Source organism: Haematobia irritans, chromosome 5 (genome assembly GCF_050003625.1).
Source record: "Haematobia irritans isolate KBUSLIRL chromosome 5, ASM5000362v1, whole genome shotgun sequence".
NCBI lineage: Eukaryota > Metazoa > Arthropoda > Insecta > Diptera > Muscidae > Haematobia > Haematobia irritans.
The window spans coordinates 15804369-15823088 of NC_134401.1; the positions used below are offsets into that span (position 1 = coordinate 15804369).

General features: G+C 26.9%; 1 protein-coding gene across 1 annotated transcript in view; it reads left to right on the plus strand.

Annotated features, from left to right (window-relative positions):
- Positions 1-18720, plus strand: part of tei (irregular chiasm C-roughest protein teiresias) — a 470430-nt gene that overhangs the window by 75959 nt on the left and 375751 nt on the right. Inside the window, exon 3 of the mRNA XM_075311309.1 lies at positions 15484-15845. Within this exon, the coding sequence (XP_075167424.1) occupies positions 15788-15845 (58 nt within the window). The 5' untranslated portion in view covers positions 15484-15787. The remainder of the gene's footprint in view (positions 1-15483; positions 15846-18720) is intronic.

Below are 18720 nucleotides of genomic sequence, written 5' to 3' on the forward strand. Positions count from 1 at the left end.
AGTTCGGGAAAGAAGCTTAAATTAACCAATATTTGTTGCATACTTTTAGGCCGTAAATGATGTATAACAAATATGTAAAAAAATATATAAATCAAAAGCACAATCTTTGAAACTGCTTAAGCTTTTTTGTACAGTGCAGATATTTTACAAAAAAAAAACGCTGAAATTTCCAAATACACCAGGAAACTAGAACACCCGCAAACTTGCACCTATATCAATGCATTTTTTGCGTTTTTTGTGTTTAGGCGATTGGTGGTTTTTTCCCCGGATAAATGCTTGAAATTTGTTAGCTACAATCCAACATGAATAAACATCAACATCAAAGTCAACAGCAAGCAATATGTGCTTAGATTTATGAGCGCATCACATGCGAAAAGGAATGTAAGTTAAGGGTTCTGTAAACTTTGGATAGATCTGTCTTGAAAACACAAAACACAGTAGCATTGATTCGGTAAAAGCATTTGCTAAAAAAATGAAAAGTAAATTTAAACTGCGAAATTGAATAGAAACCAAAAAATTTGCTATGATTTGGGGGAGCCTAAAAGACGGCAATAGTTTTCGAAAATTAAAAAAATAGGGTCGTTGAATAAAAATTGTACCCTCATACTGTCCCAAGATCATTTTATATATGGGCTATAACAGATTAAGCAACTACATAGGAAGAAACCCCATTTTTATAGCAAAACCATTATTTTCCAACTTGCCTCAGAACTGCATCTAAATAGAAACATTTTCTGTAAAAATTCTTCTATATTTGGGAAAGACGGGCACTACTAACGTGTGTCGATATTTTATCTAGATTTTATATAAAATATCATATTGGATATATTTAGGGGGACAATTTTTCCATTGCCTACTTTTAGGCATTGCCTCATCATTTTATCACAATAGAAAGAATTTCAACAAAAGTTGTGGCCTATATCTACATAGGAAGAAACCCCATTTTTATTGCAAAACCATTATTTTCCAACTTGCCTCAGAATTGCATCTAAATAGAAACATTTTCAGTAAAAATTCTCCTATATTTGGGAAAGACGGACACTGCTAACGTGTGTCGATATTTTATCTATATTTTATATAAAATATCATATTGGATATATTTAGGGGAAAATTTTCCATTGCCTACTTTTAGGCATTGCCTCATCATTTTATCACAACAGAAAGAATTTCAACAAAAATTGTGGCCTATATCTGGGAAAGACGGACACTACTAACTTGTTTCGGTATTTCATCTCAATTTTAGACTGATGTATTTTCAAAAATCATATTGAATATATTTAGCAAATTTATTTCCATTGCATACTTTTAGGCAGTGCAGCTACTCTACCCTAATATGTAACAAATTATGAACCTACAAAGTCCATCTTTCAGCGAATGATAGATTCCACCTATTTTTATTGCCCGGCAATTATTTGGTTTTAGTTTAATTTAATATTTTTTCGAAATAGAAATATAGTCCGATATGCCATCTTTGCAATAGTTTGGCCTATATCTGGGGTAAACGAACGTTACTAAATGGCTTCGGTATTTTATTTCGATTTCAGGCTATTGAATAATGTCTGATATGTACCCGAAAAATTATATTGGATATAGTTAGGAAAAAATTTTCATTGCCTACTTTTAGGTAGTGAAGTCACTCAAGCTAATAATAAAAAATAAAAAATGTAACCAATTTTTATTGGAAAACAATTGTTTAACTAATTGCATCAGAATTTTATCTCAACAGAAAGAATTTCAACAAAAGTTTGGTCTATATCTGGGAAAGACGTAGACTGCTAACTTGTTGCGATATTTTATCTCGATTTTAGGCTACTGAATAACGTCTGATCTGTACCAAAAAATCATATTGGATATATGTATATTGGAAAAATTTGTCCATTGCCTACTTTTAGGCAGTGCAGTTACCCAATCCTAACATATAAGAAATTATAAACCTACATGGAAAAACTACCATCTTTGCGCTAATGTTAAATTTAACATATTTTTATTGAACATCAATTATTCGGTTTTAGTTTAATTTCATTATTTTTTCAAAATATAAACAAGGTCATATATGAACCATTGCAATACTTTGGCCTATATATGGTGGATATTACTAAATTATTACGATATTTTATCTCTCTGATTTGTGCCAAATAATCATATTAAATATATTTAAGATTTTTCCCTTGCATACTTTTAGGCAATGGAATTACAATTACTCATCATAAAATACCATTTTATGAGTAAATCCACAAATTTCAACTGCTTTTGGCTTAATATGAATTTTCACGGAATTTTGTCATTTAGAGTATTATCCAAATTACCTTCCACAGGATCAATATGAAGGACCACCAACTCAAAAATTGTTTCTAATCAAAGGTGATGCTTATAATATGGGTTAACCAACATGATTTCTCGATTTGTCCATTTTGCCTTCATAAATTTCAATTGCATGTCTTGAAGAAATTGAAATTCAATAAGAGCTAGCATTTAATAATCAGCTTTTCATTACAGTAAACAAAAGAAAAAATCTCAATCAATAGTCATGTATATTGACTACGACAATAGGCTTATATTACATCATTAATATAGCCATTATCCGTTAGGTTCATTTTAGTTCAATAGGGTGGATTGAAGATATATGATTTATATAAAACAATGAACTTTTCAACTTTCTATTAGATGAAAATTTCTATAGAAATAAAATTTTTACTAAATTTTCTGTAGAAATAAAATCTTGACAAAATTTTCCAAAGAAATAAAATTTTGACAAAATTTTCTATAAAAATAAAATTTTGACAATATTTTCTAAAGAAATAAAATTTTGAAATTTTCTATAAAAAAAATTGACAAAATTTTCTATAGAAATAAAATTTTGATAAAATTTTCTATAAAAAAAATTTGACAAAATTTTCTATAGAAAAAATTTTTGACAAAATTTTCTATAGAAAACAATCTTGAAAGAATTTTCCATAGTAATAAATTTTGATAAAATTTTCTATAAAAATAAAATTTTGACAAAATTTTCTACAGAAACAAAATTTTGGCAAAATTTTCTATACAAATAAAATTTTGACAACATGTTCTATAGAAATAAAGTTTTTGACAAAAATTTGTATAAAAATAAAGTTTTTGACAAAATTTTCTCTAGAAATAAAATTTTTACCAAATTTTCTAAAGAAATAAAATTATACATTGACTAAACTACAAGTGTAGCTTAACCAACAGAGGAAAATAATTGTTGTCAAATTTATTTGGCAACAAGATGGTTGGATGGACGCACGTTTCGGAATTACCACATTCCTCATCAGCATCCTCTACTTGCAGCAAAACTATCAACCAATTATCGGAATAAATTCAGGCAGTTCATTAAACCCAACAATAAACCACACTTGAACGCTCCCAAAAAAGGTTTTATATTGATAGCCGGCTATTGCCGAAATAAATTCGTTTTAAGCTGAAATCAAAAAAAGGAAAAAAAAACAACAACAACAATGATTAAAGAACAAAAACCAACAATAACAAAACAAAACGAATGAAAGAAATAAAATTTCGACAAAATTTTTTAAAGAAATAAAACTATGACAAATTTTTCTATACAAATAAAATTTTGACAAAATTTTCTATAAAAAATAAAGTTTTTGACAAAATTTTCTATAGAAATAAAGTTTTTGTCAAAATTTTCTATAAAAATAAAGTTTTTGACAAAATTTTCTATAGAAATAAAATTTTGACCAAATTTTCTAAAGAAATAAAATTTCGACAAAATTTTCTAAAGAAATATAACTATGACAAAATTTTCTATACAAATAAAATTTTGACAAAATTTTCTATAGAAAAAAATTTTGACAATATTTTTCTTCAGAAATAGAATTTTGACAATATTTGCCAAATATATAAAATTTTGACATAATTTTCTATGGCAATAAAATTTTTACAACATTTTCTATAGAAAACAATTTTGACAAAATTTTCTATAGAAATAAAATTTTAACAAAATTTTTGACAAAATTTCCTATAGAAATAAAATTTTGACAAAACGTTCCATAGAAATAAATTTTTGACAAAATTTTCTATAGAAATAAAATTTTTTCCAAATTTTCTACACAAATAAAATTTTGACAAAATTTTGTATAGAAATAAAGTTTTTGACAAAATTTTCGATAGTAATAAAGTTGTGACAAAGTTTTCTATAAAAATAAAATTTTGAAAAATGTTCTATAGAAATAAACAATTTTTACAAAATTTTCTATAGAAATAAAATTTTTATAAATTTTTTTTTTAGAAAAAAAAATTTTGACAAAATTTTCTATAGAAAACAATTTTGACAAAATTTTCTATAGAAAACAATTTTGACAAAATTTTCCAGAGATATAAAATTTTGAAAGAGTTTTCCATAGAAATCAATTTTGATAAAATTTTCTATAAAAATAAAATTTTAAAATTTTTTACAGAACCAAAATTTTGACAAAATGTTCTATACAAATAAAATTCTGACAAAATTTGCTATAGAAATAAAGTTTTTGAGTAAAATTTTCTATAGAAATACAATTTTGACCAAATTGTCTAAAGAAATAAAATTTAGAAAAAATTTTATATAAAAATAAAATTTTGACAAAATTTTCTATAGAAATAAAGTTTAGACAAAATTTTCTAAAGAAATAAAACAATGACAAAATTTTTTATACAAATAAAATTTTGACAAAATTTTCTATAGAAATAAAGTTTTTGACAAAATTTTCTGTAGAAATAAAATTTTGACATAATTTTCTATGGAAATAAAAATTTGACAACATTTTCTATAAAAAACAATTTTGCCAAAATTTTCTATAGAAATTAAATTTTTGACAAAATTTTCTATAGAAATAAAATTTTGACAAAATTTTCTATTGAAATAAAATTTTGCCCCAATTTTCCAAAGATATAAAATTTCGACGGAATTTTCTATAGAAATAAAATATAAACAAAATTTTCTATAGAAATAAAATTTTGACAAAATTTTCTATACAAATAAAATTTTGACCAAATTTTCTAAAGATATAAAATTTCGATGGAATTTTCAATAGAAATAAAATATAAACAAAATTTTCTATAGAAATAAAATTTTAACAAAATTTTCTATAGAAATAAAATTTTTGACAAAATTTCCTATAGAAATAAAATTTTGACAAAATGTTCTATAGAAATAAAATTTTGACAGAATTTTCTATAAAAATACAATTTTGACAAAATTTGCTATAGTAATATAATTTTGACAAAATTGGCTATAGTAATATAATTTTGACAAAATTTGCTATTGTAATATACTTTTGACAAAATTTTTATGGAAATAAAATTTTGACAAAATGTTTATAGAAATAAAACTTTGACAAATTTTTCTATAGAAACTAAATTTTGACAAAATTCTCTATAGAAATAAAATTTTGACAAAATACAATTTTGTTCATACTTACCACAAAATGTGATCAATTATAAACAACATTTTCTATAGAAATAAAATTTTGACAAAATTTTCTATAGAAATAAAATTTTGACCAAATTTTCTAAAGATATAAAATTTCGATGGAATTTTCTATAGAAATAAAATATAAACACAATTTTCTATAGAAATAAAATTTTAACAAAATTTTCTATATAAATAAAATGTTTGACAAAATTTTCTATAGAAATACAATTTTGACAAAATGTTCTATAGAAATAAAATTTTGACAGAATTTTCTATAAAAATACAATTTTGACAAAATTTGCTATAGTAATATAATTTTGACAAAATTTGCTATAGTAATATAATTTTGACAAAATTTGCTATTGTAATTACTTTTGACAAAATTTTTATGGAAATAAAATTTTGACAAAATTTTTCTGTAGAAACTAAATTTTGACAAAATTCTCTATAGAAACTAAATTTTGACAAAATTCTCTATAGAAATAAGATTTTGACAAAATAAAATTTTGTCCATACTTACCACAAAATGTGATCAATTATTTAAAAAAAAGATTTTTTTAATAGATTTTTGTTAATTTTTTTTTCAAATTTGTGTGTGTGTTCAAGTTTTCGTGTGTTCTATTTATATAGCACCTTGATGATTCCTCTATGGTTTTTATACCAGTTTACTTATGTTTCCAGTTCTTAATTGTTCTAATTCCCGTTTTGATAATAAATCCTAAATCGTAATGTAGTCCTTCTAAATTAATGCTCAGCCTAAAAGTATGCTACACTTTGTTAAAATAGATTACATTGCATTGGGATACATTTAATCATTGAACTCCGTTATACTCCTACCCAATATTCGTTGTCATATCTCTACGAAATACTTGCAACATCGTTGTCAACATGGTTAGGCTGTAAGAGATAACATTACCGCTATTGTCATTGTTATGGATAATATCTGCTTTGTTTGCATTATAATGTCAATATGTGTATGTATATGTATATTAGAATGAATGTCTTTGTCCATATCGATGAACTCTGTAGTCGTATCTATATATATAGTGATATAGACTTAGAGATACAATGAAACTCTCTGTTTTCTTGTTTGTATGTACTCCACTTTGTGTGTCTGCTCTCTGTCATTTGTTATTGGTGGTCTATGTTAGTGGTAGAATTTCTGGCTTCTGGTTCGATGGCAAAGAAGGCAAAGGGTGTCAATTTTGTTTTACTTTCCGGCGCCATACTCTACTCTATGCTAGTATTAGTCTCGACCATATAACTTTTGCCAACTGTTTTGGCATTAATGTTTTCCTATTGCAAGTGGAATTTTTGTTGTTTTTGTATTCCCTCCATTGTTTCCCTTTGGGGATTTGGGTCAGTTTACATTTGCAATTCTGAGCTTGGCAGCCTTACGGTGTTGGCCCCCGTCCCCCTTTTGCCGGTGCAACGAACGATACTTTCATCAAGTTATTGGCAGTTAACTTACTTGCTCTTTGCATCGTTTCTAGAGCAGTGGGTACTTATTGTAGCATAATAGACTTTAGAACTTGTGTTTTTAGAGCATGTGGTGAAAGTGGTTATGAGAGAATTATGCCTTAAGCAAGATGCAAAAAAGATGGAATCGCGACATGGGGTAAACCGATATTTGAGTGTGTTTGGCATCGAGTCGATTGCCTAAAGATAAGGAAGGAAGCTCTATTAAGATGAGAATTCATCACAAGAATATGAAGAAAAAATCTGATATATTTCTCCTAACTAAGCTAGCCTACAAACCTATTCAACATAGGAGAGACGAAGCTAAATTGAATTACGGTATAGAAGATTTGACCCTACCGATTCTGTTGGATTTTTTTTTTTTGATAGTTTGTTGTTACTTGAAATAGATTACTATTATGCCTATCTCAAAGCTGGCATCATAATGATACTGTGATTTCCAGTTTACTTTAGAAAATTATTTAATAGCATACTTTAAGGTATTTGCAAAAACAAAAAAAAAAAAAAAACAAGCAAGTAAAGTAGAAAGGTGGGCGTGGCCGACTATATTATACCCTAAACCACACCTACTGAATTAGTAAACATTGTTTGTGGGGTATCAATGATATATGTTTGGAATACAAAAAGGATTTTATGGCCAAATTTGAATCGGGAGATACATATATATGGGAGCTATATCTAAATCTGGACCGATTTCAATGAAATTTTGCACATAAAGTTAGTGCTACAGAAGATTACATTTAGCCAACTTTGAGTACGATCGGTTGATAAATACGGGTTTTACGATCAAATTTGGCAAAATCGGGCAATACATATATATGGGAGCCATATCTAAACCTGAACCGATTTCGATGATTTTTAGCACATATTGTTTAGTACTATAAAAGATTAGAGTAAGCCAAGTTTAAGTAAAATCGCTTAATAAATAAGGTTTTTATGGCCAAATTTGGGAAAATCGGGCGTTACATATATATGGGAACTATATCTAAATCTGAACCGATTTGGGTGAAAATTTTTACATACAGTAAGTGCTATAGAAGATTACATTTAGCCAACTTTGAATAGGATCCGTTGATAAATAAGGGTTGTACGGCCAAATTTGGCAATATCGAGCGATACATATATATGGGAGCTATATCAAAATCTGAACCGATTTCGATGAAATTTTGTAGACTTGAAGGGTGAAAGATTACTTTGTGCTAAATTTGACGATGATCGCTGTGTAAAAAAGTACAATGTGACCCAATTTGTTGAAATCGGTCGATACATATATGAGGGAGCTATATTTAAATCTGAACCGATATGGGCCATATTCTGCAGGTTTGGTCGCTACCACAGAATGTTACTTTGTGCTAAATTTGAGTAAGATTGGATAATAAATAAGACTCTATTATGACCAAATTTTGGAAAATCGGGTGATACATATATATGGGAGCTATAGCTAAATCTGAACCGATTTCCATGATTTTTTGTACATATAGTAGCTACTACAGAATATTAGAGTAAGCCAACTTTGAGTAAAATTGGTTGATAAATAAGGGTTTTATGGCCACATTTGGGAAAATCGGGCGATACATATATATGGGAGCTATAGCTAAATCTGAACCGATTTCGATCAGTTTTTGCACATATAGTAAGTACCGTAAAAGATTAGATTTGGCCAACTTTGAGTAAGATCGGTTGATAAATAAAGGACTTATGTTCAAATTTGGGAAAATCGGGCGATACATATATATGGCAGCTATAGCTAAATCTCAACCGATTTCAATGAAATTTTGCACACTTCAAGGGCTATAAATTAGATAAGTTTGTAGCAAATTTGACAACGATCGGTTAGTAAATGAGCGCAATCTGACCCCATTTATCGAAATCGGGCGATACATATATATGGGAGCTATATCTAAATTTGATCCGATTTGTTCCAAATTCAATAGCGTTCGTTCGTGTGCCAAAAAAGTGCCATATACCAAATTTTTTCAAAATCGGTTTCATAATTGCGACCGGAATCCTGCGAATAACAAATACATGGACAGACGGAGGGACACTAAGAGTTACATCGACTCAGGAGGTGATTCTGAGTCTACGAGTTGGTGTATTGAAGTTTCAGGAGAAAATAAAAATATTTTTGAAAAATTAACTATTCTCTTTCATTGATAGGCTAAGAAGTTTCCGAACTGCCCTCGTATCGGTATATATTAAAATCAGTATTTCTAGTTGGCACATTTTCTGGTAGATCAAAGTTATTATACCCTGACGGACACCAAACCTTATCTTACCTTTGCTCACAATTTCCAAAAGCTGGCGGTGTTTATAATAAAACCAGAATGATGTTGTGAATTCCCGATTTGTTAGAGAAAATATTTAATAGCATACTTTAAGGCATTTCATGAAAAAGTGGAATATCATGAAAAAAAAATTATTTTAGATATATTCCTTTACAAATAATTGCTCCTCCCAAAAATTGTTCTCACCTTACCTTGTGTAGTAAATTACTTCCTCCTTAGGGTCACCTACTATAATCCCAGTATACATTGAGCACCTAACAATTGACTCTTCCCTTACAGCAGTCCAGCATCCAGCATATGCCTCAACTTCAAAATGCCCTCTAAACATTCGACAACAAATTGTTATGAGTTGAGTAGGCATTCAGTAATGCTTGGATGTTGCCAATGTTAAGCCATTTGGCCGAGTGCCGTAGTGAAGTGAGCTGGGCAAAGCCTGAGAATGTCAATTTGCTGCAATTTCAGTGATGATAATCTATTGTATTTTTTTTTCTTCTGCCCATATTTTTCTCACTGTAAAGCATACAAGCCTATTCGGCTTTTGTCTACCTCGTCAGTATGTCTGTGCTTTTGTTTATGCCGGCATTTGTGTTTTGGCTTAAAATGCAATCCCACTTTTTTTGTTGATGCTGTCACCGAGGCATGCATGGCAGAAAATAGGCATTACATGAAATAACTGTTATGCCTGTCTGCATTTGACATATCATTTGTAAGAGTGTACATGTATGTGTGATTATACATTTTTGTTTTTCGGTTTGTAGGGTGCGTATTTTGCAAAATTGCTCTCACTATGCTTTCCATGTATGCTGTAGTAGTTTGCCGACAAATGGATGTCATACTCTCCATATGCAAATTTGTTAGTCTTTTTCACCCAAAGTGATGTGACTATGTATGATTTTACACTTAGGAAAATTTTTCAAAAGAAAACAGACAGAGATGAATAAGGTTGCACAGCCATTTTGATGAGTCCAATTCAATGCCTGAAAATCACTACCACGGATATCGTGCAGGCAAATTTGTAAATTTTGCTCCCTGCGCACAACAAACATAACATTCAGAGCTGCGTTTGGCACTGTTTAAATGCAACTGAAGGAAATTCCTGCCCGAGTTAGCACTGAAAATTTCTAAATAGTTTCACATACAGGGTCAATTATTTTGAAACCCTTGGCATATTTTTTATAAAAGAAAATTTTATAAGTTTTTTTCTATGCAATTATGAAGTATGTTTTTTTATAGACTTGGATGTAAATAAACCCAATTATCATTTTATCTCCATTTCATCGAAAATCAATCCTTGAAATTAACAGATCACGGGAGAAACCTGTATACCTACTATACATAAATATGTTGCATAGTTCTAGGGTCACACTTATCCGTGACACCAATGTCTGTCGCTTTAAGATATCATCGCCATAATGTAGTTCCATTTTTGAGCTAGTTTTAAAATAGTTTGAAAGTCACTGGACCAAATGTGTTTAGTTGAAAAATTAATCGATTTTATTTTGGTATTTAAGGAAATCTTTCGTATCAAAATGTTTATTATCTAATTTTCTCTTTCATAATAAAGAAAGAGGGTTTACTTTCAATAACGCCTACTATGTTCTATACAGGCAATGTAATCATCGTTTGAGAGTCACTGGACTAAATGTGTTAGTTAAAAAATTAATGAGTATTATTTTGGTATTTAAGCAAATATTAGATTTTTCGAATAAAAATATTTTTTTTAATCCGTTTTCTTTTTTATAGTAAATAGAAAGGGGCTTGAATTATACTGGACAAAGTTTACTTTCAATAAACCTTATTATGTTCCGGGTCGTTGTATTTCTATAGAATTAAAATTTTGACAAAATTTTGTATAGAAATAAAATTTTGACATTTTTTACTGAAATGAAATTTTGATAAAATTTTCTATAGAAATAAAATGCTGATAAAAATTTCTACAGAAATAAAATTTAAAAAAAAAAATTGATACAGAAATAAAATTTTGACAAAATTTTGTATAGAAATAAAATGTTCACAAAATTTTCTATAGAAATAAAATTTTGACAAAATTTTCTATAGAAATAAATTTCTGACAAAAATTTTCTATAGAAATAAAATTTTCACAACATTTTCTATAGAAATAAAATTTTGACAAAATTTTCTATCAAAATAAAATTTTGATAAAATTGTCTATCGAAATAAAATTTTGACAAAAATTTTCTATAGAAATAAAATTTTGACAAAATTTTCTATAGAAATAAAATTTTGACAAAATCTTTTATAGAAATAAAATTTTGACAAAATTTTCTATAGAAATAAAATTTTGACAAAATTTTCTATAGAAATAAAATTTTGACAAAATTTTCTATAGAAATAAAATTTTGACAAAATTTTCTATAGAAAAAAATTTTGAAAAAATTTTCTATAGAAATAAAATTTTGAAAAAATTTTTTATTGAAACAAAATTTTGAAAAAAATTTCTATAGAAATGAAATGTTGAAAAGTTTTCTACAAAAATGAAATTTTGACAAAAATTTCTGTAGAAAAAAAATTTTGAAAAAAGAAATTAATATAGAAGTAAAATTTGGACAAAATTTTCTATAGAAATAAAATGTTCACAAAATTGTCTATAGAAATAAAATTTTGACAAAATTTTCTATAGAAATAAAATGTTGACAAAAATTTCTATAGAAATAAAATTTTGACAAAATTTTCTATAGATATACAATTTTGACAAAAATTTTCTATAGAACTACAATTTTGACAAAATTTTCTATAGAAATTCAATTTTGACAAAATTTTCTATAGAAATACAATTTTGACAAAATTTTCTATAGGAATAAAATTTGGAAAAAAATTGATATGGAAAGACAATTTTGAGAAATATTTCTATAGAAATGAAATTTTGACAAAATTTTCTATAGAAATAACATTTTGACAAAAATTTCTATAGAAATAAAATTTTGACAAAATTTATAAATAACATTTTGAGAAAATTTACTATTGAAACAATTTTGAGAAAATTTACTATAGAAACAATGTTGACAAAACTTTTTTATAGAAATAAAATTTTGACAAAACTTTTTTATATAAATAAAATTGTTACAAAATTTACTATAGAAATAAAATTTTGATAAAATTTTATAAAAATTAAAATTTTGACAAAATTTTCTATAAAAGTAAAATTTTTACAAATTTTTCTATAGAAATAAAATCTTGACAAAGCTTATTTTGTCAAAATTCTTTATAGAAATTCAATTTTGACAAAATTTTCTATAGAAATTAAATTTTGACAAAATTTTCTATAGAAATAAAATTTTTCCATTTGTTTTGTTTTGTTATTGTTGGTTTTGTTCTTTAAGCATTGTCGTTGTTTTTTTATTTCAGCTTAAAACCATACATTGACTAAACTACAAGAGTAGCTTAACCAACAGAGGAAAAGAATGTTTGTCAAATTTATTTGGGCAAAGCCCTATAGACTGCAAGATGGTTGGATGGACGCACGTTTCGGAATTACCACATTCCTCATCAGCATCCTCTACTTGCAGCAAAACTATCAACCAATTATCAGAATAAATTCAGGCAGTTTATTAAACCCAACAAAAACCACACTTGAACCCTCCGAAAAAAGGTTTTACATTGATAGCCGGCAACCATCTTGCAGTCTATAGGGCTTTGCCCAAATAAATTTGACAAACATTCTTTTCCTCTGTTGGTTAAGCTACTCTTGTAGTTTAGTCAATGTATGGTTTTAAGCTGAAATAAAAAAACAACGACAATGCTTAAAGAACAAAACCAACAATAACAAAACAAAACAAATGGAAAAAGAAGAGGAGGCACGCTCAAAATAAACCCAGCCATGTGAATTCAAATCGATGATTTGACAGTGGCATAGGAAAAGAGATATGTTTGTTTCGAGTTTATTTCGGCATAAGCCGGCTATCAATGTAAAACCTTTTTTCGGAGGGTTCAAGTGTGGTTTTTGTTGGGTTTAATAAACTGCCTGAATTTATTCTGATAATTGGTTGATAGTTTTGCTGCAAGTAGAGGATGCTGATGAGGAATGTGGTAATTCCGAAACGTGCGTCCATCCAACCATCTTGCAGTCTATAGGGCTTTGCCCAAATAAATTTGACAAACATTCTTTTCCTCTGTTGGTTAAGCTACTCTTGTAGTTTAGTCAATGTATGGTTTTAAGCTGAAATAAAAAAACAACGACAATGCTTAAAGAACAAAACCAACAATAACAAAACAAAACAAATGGAAAAAGAAGAGGAGGCACGCTCAAAATAAACCCAGCCATGTGAATTCAAATCGATGATTTGACAGTGGCATAGGAAAAGAGATATGTTTGTTTCGAGTTTATTTCGGCATAAGCCGGCTATCAATGTAAAACCTTTTTTCGGAGGGTTCAAGTGTGGTTTTTGTTGGGTTTAATAAACTGCCTGAATTTATTCTGATAATTGGTTGATAGTTTTGCTGCAAGTAGAGGATGCTGATGAGGAATGTGGTAATTCCGAAACGTGCGTCCATCCAACCATCTTGCAGTCTATAGGGCTTTGCCCAAATAAATTTGACAAACATTCTTTTCCTCTGTTGGTTAAGCTACTCTTGTAGTTTAGTCAATGTATGGTTTTAAGCTGAAATAAAAAAACAACGACAATGCTTAAAGAACAAAACCAACAATAACAAAACAAAACAAATGGAAAAAGAAGAGGAGGCACGCTCAAAATAAACCCAGCCATGTGAATTCAAATCGATGATTTGACAGTGGCATAGGAAAAGAGATATGTTTGTTTCGAGTTTATTTCGGCATAAGCCGGCTATCAATGTAAAACCTTTTTTCGGAGGGTTCAAGTGTGGTTTTTGTTGGGTTTAATAAACTGCCTGAATTTATTCTGATAATTGGTTGATAGTTTTGCTGCAAGTAGAGGATGCTGATGAGGAATGTGGTAATTCCGAAACGTGCGTCCATCCAACCATCTTGCAGTCTATAGGGCTTTGCCCAAATAAATTTGACAAACATTCTTTTCCTCTGTTGGTTAAGCTACTCTTGTAGTTTAGTCAATGTATGGTTTTAAGCTGAAATAAAAAAACAACGACAATGAAATAAAATTTTGACAAAATTTTTTATAAAAATAAAATTTTGACAAAATTTTCTATAGAAATAAAATCTTGACATTGACAAAGTTTTCTAAAAAGTAAAATTTTGACAAAATTTTCTATAAAAATAAAATTTTGACAAAATTTTCTATAGAAATAAAATCTTGACAAAGTTTTTCTATTTTGACAAAATTCTTTATAGAAATTCAATTTTGACAAAATTTTCTATAGAAATGAAATCTTTACAAAATTTTCTATAGAAATTAAATTGTGACAAAAATTTCTATAGAAGTAAAATTTTGACAAAATTTTCTATACAAATAATATTTTGACATAATTTGTTATAAAATAAAATTTTAGCAACATTTTCTATAAAAATTTTTGTCAAAAAAATAAAATGTAGGAAAACAAGACTTTTTGGTTTGGTAGTTTTTTTTTGGTAAAATTTTCTTCAAAAGTTGGTAGGTTATTTTTTGAAATTTGTGTCCCTCTGCTAAAGTCGTATGTCTTTGAATAAAACTACAATTTATCATGACATGGCAGAGTAAATAAAAAATGCATATTTTTTTGTAAATAAATTTAGAAAATTTTCTTTGAGCGTAAATCTTCACATTCACACAATAGCTACAGTTACATGTATTTGTGTGGTCTCCGCCATCATGGGGTTAATGTCTCGACTATGTAAGTCTCTGCTTTGTTCTATGTGGGGCGTTTAGAGAAAAATTAGGTCAGACAACCCTTTTGGGGGCGGAAGGTGACCTCTTACCGAACAATTTTCATATTTGTTTACATAGCATTACAGTAATGCAGCAGCATGAAAAAGAAAAATCATTACTTAGAAATTTACCAACTAAACGAGACGAAAACAAAAGATTGCCATGTAACTGCTAAAAACTATGGCTTACATTGCATATGGATTAAATGTCATGGTACTATGGGGAAGGAAATAGTTTTATATAAAAGACAAAAAAAAAAAACAAAGAAAATTAATATATGCTTAGTTAGAGGAAAGAATAATTGCATTAATGGGAATATCTTAAGTATTTTTAATAAATTTATTAATAAAATATTTTTTTCTTTTTTATAGAATAGAAAATTCTTTACAGGGAAATTTTCATTTTTTCCTCTAATTATATTAAATAAATCAAATTACCATAACTGTTGGCTTATCAAAGTGAATTAATTAATAATTTATTTATTCTCTTTCAGCACTCCATACTCTAAGCCAACAAAACCTTTCTATCCCTTTAAACTACAACTTTATCCCATTGGTGCCAAAGAAAAAATTTTGTGAAATAGAAAAGTAAACAAAGAGGAAAAAAAAATCCAAACAAAAAACCATTTTCATCACCAATATTTGAATATAATCAAATTGGATTTGTGGAATTAATCGTGATTCGACATTTGTCTAGCATCTCTCAATAAACCTATTGTTGCTGTAAGCATTATCATCACTTCTACTACCACAACCCTCCTCTCAACAACTATCAACATTTTACGAAGTTATGAAGTCATGAGACCGACATTCGATCGAAGCCTTTATATATTATTGTTCATTATTTTAATACAATGTAAGTATATAAATTAAACAATGATTATCTACTTTATGCATAAATTTATAACATGAATAATTAATTAGATATGGTTTAATGCTTAAATAGTAAAAATATAATAAATAACGAGATATTATGTGCGAAAAAATACCTATTTTCAAAGCAGCCTCAAGGTATGCAACACATTTTGGTGTCATAAACAATAGGATTAAAATGCAGCTAACAAATAGAACCAGGGCAGTGTTGATGTAAAACAAGCCACATGAGGGTTATCATACCCCCAGAAAAAAGCAAACGAATTTTTTTGTAGCCTATTTAAATTTATTTTAGTTCTTGACATTTAATTGATTTTAGAAATCAATTAAAAATATTCCTTTTTATAATTAGATTTTTTACTTCAAAGACATTAACTAAAAATATTTAAAAAATATATATAATAATTAAATTATATAAATTTACATTATTCGAAATTAGCACAAAATAGTTCATATTTTCTTAAAATCAATGGATATTATTTAAATTGTGTTTCTTTGTATAGTGCTAAAAAGAGTTTTAGAAATTTTCAACATAAAAAAATTAATAATCATTGACCGATTTTTTTCAATTTGACGAAAAGTATGGTGAGTTTACATTTGCTGGTTGCATTAAGTCTCTAATCTAATATGAAGCGATATGGACGATTCCAAACACATTGAAAGGTAAGGCTCCTCAACTTTTGAGATCAGCTCCACTTATGAATTACAGACAAACCATACAGTCATTTCTGTTTCTAAAGATCAATATTTTAAATTGAAAAATATCTTACAAGACGGCGTTTTCTGTAAAAACTGGGACCTCTATACAAGATAAACAATCTTAGATTTCACTTTTGCCCCTTTTTAGTGCATTCTCATCTCAGAAAATCTTTATTTTCTTTTGTTTCCATATAAAAAAATACCGAATACTTTTATCTCTATACATTTTATTCATTTAGGACATAAGAAATATAGTCTATCAGAGCAATCTGTTACCGATACGACTGATGCCAACCCATTATGTGAGTAATATGAAAATTCGCGTTAACAAACTATCCTTGCATAATGTCATGTCCAATAGTTTATGTCTGTAATGGCCTTCATTACGCATAATAATGTGAAGCCATTTATGACCAGCATTTCGCAATATGCAATGCGACATACATTTAAGTATGGGATAATAACAAAAAAAAAAGTAAAATATAAACCATGGCAGAGGTTATACAAGGATCACTGAGGACATGTGTACTTGAAACAGTGGCAATAAACTATTCGTTTGGTTAAATAGGAGAATATTTATTAAAATAAAATTATAATGAAATGAGATAAAATAAAATGAAATAAAATAAAATAAAATAAAGTAAAGTAAAATAAAATTAAGTAAAATAAAATAAAATAAAATAAAATAAAATAAAATAAATAAAAATAAAAATAAAGTAAAATAAAATAAAATGAAATAAAACAAAATAAAATAAAATAAAATAAAATAAAATAAAATAAAATAAAATAAAATAAAATAAAATAAAACAAAATAAAATAATATAAAATAAAATAAAATAATATAAAATAAAATAAATAAAAAATAAAATAAAATAAAATAAAATAAAATAAAATAAAATAAAAAATAAAATAAAATAAAATAAAATAAAATAAAATAAAATAAAATAAAATAAAATAAAATAAAATAAAGTAAAGTAAAGTAAAATAAAATTAAGTAAAATAAAATAAAGTAAAATAAAATAAAATAAAATAAAATAAAATAAAATAAATAAAAATAAAGTAAAATAAAATAAAATGAAATAAAACAAAATAAAATAAAATAAAATAAAATAAAATAAAATAAATATTGCATGAATTGCTAAAAAATTAAGTTTTATTATATAAAATAAAATAAATAAAAATAAAAATAAAAATAAAAATAAAATAAAATAAAATAAAAAAATAAAATAAAATAAAATAAAATAAATATTGCATGAATTGCTAAAAAATTAAGTTTTATTATAATTTTACAAAACTGACAATCGCAATAAAATATGAAAATATCTAAAAACAAGTATATACGGCCGTAAGTTCGGCCAGGCCGAATCTTATGTACCCTCCACCATGGATTGCATAGAAACTTCTACTAAAGACGGTCATCCACAATTAAATTACTTGGGTTGCGGCCGATGGCAAGGCGTCTTAAAACTTCTTAATATCATCTTTTAAATTGTAAGTTAGTCCATGAAGGGGGTATATAGTAGATAAAAGAAAGGTCCATTAAATACGTATATATTCAGTTCTTGACCGGTGTAAATAGGGAAGAAATAATTACGAACCGATATGGACTTTTGAGCGGCAATTATAGAGCCAGAATTGAAATATTATTATTATATTATGGGGGCTATATGCAATTATGAACACGAGTCTTCCATAAATCGCAAATTTTTTACTAATTGGTAGATTGGTAGAATTCTTGATGTTTTGGAAGATTTTGCAAAATATTCCTCTCCAACTATGTAATGCTTCATAAATTTTCTATAGAAATAAAATTTTCACAAAATTTTCTATAGAAATAAAATGATGACAACATTTTCTATAGAAATAAAATTGTGACAAAATTTTCCATAGAAATAACATTTTGCCAAAATTTTCTACAGAAATAAAATTCTGACAAAATTTTCTATAGAAATAAAATTTTGACAAAATTTCTATGGAAATAAAATTTTGAAAAAATTTTCTATAGAAATAAAATTTTGACAAAATTTTCTATAGAAATAAAATAAAATAAAATTCTGACAAAATTTTGTATAGAATTTATATTTTGACAACATTTTCTATAGAAATCAAATTTTGACAAAATTTTCTATGGAAACATAAAATTTTGACAAAATTTTCTA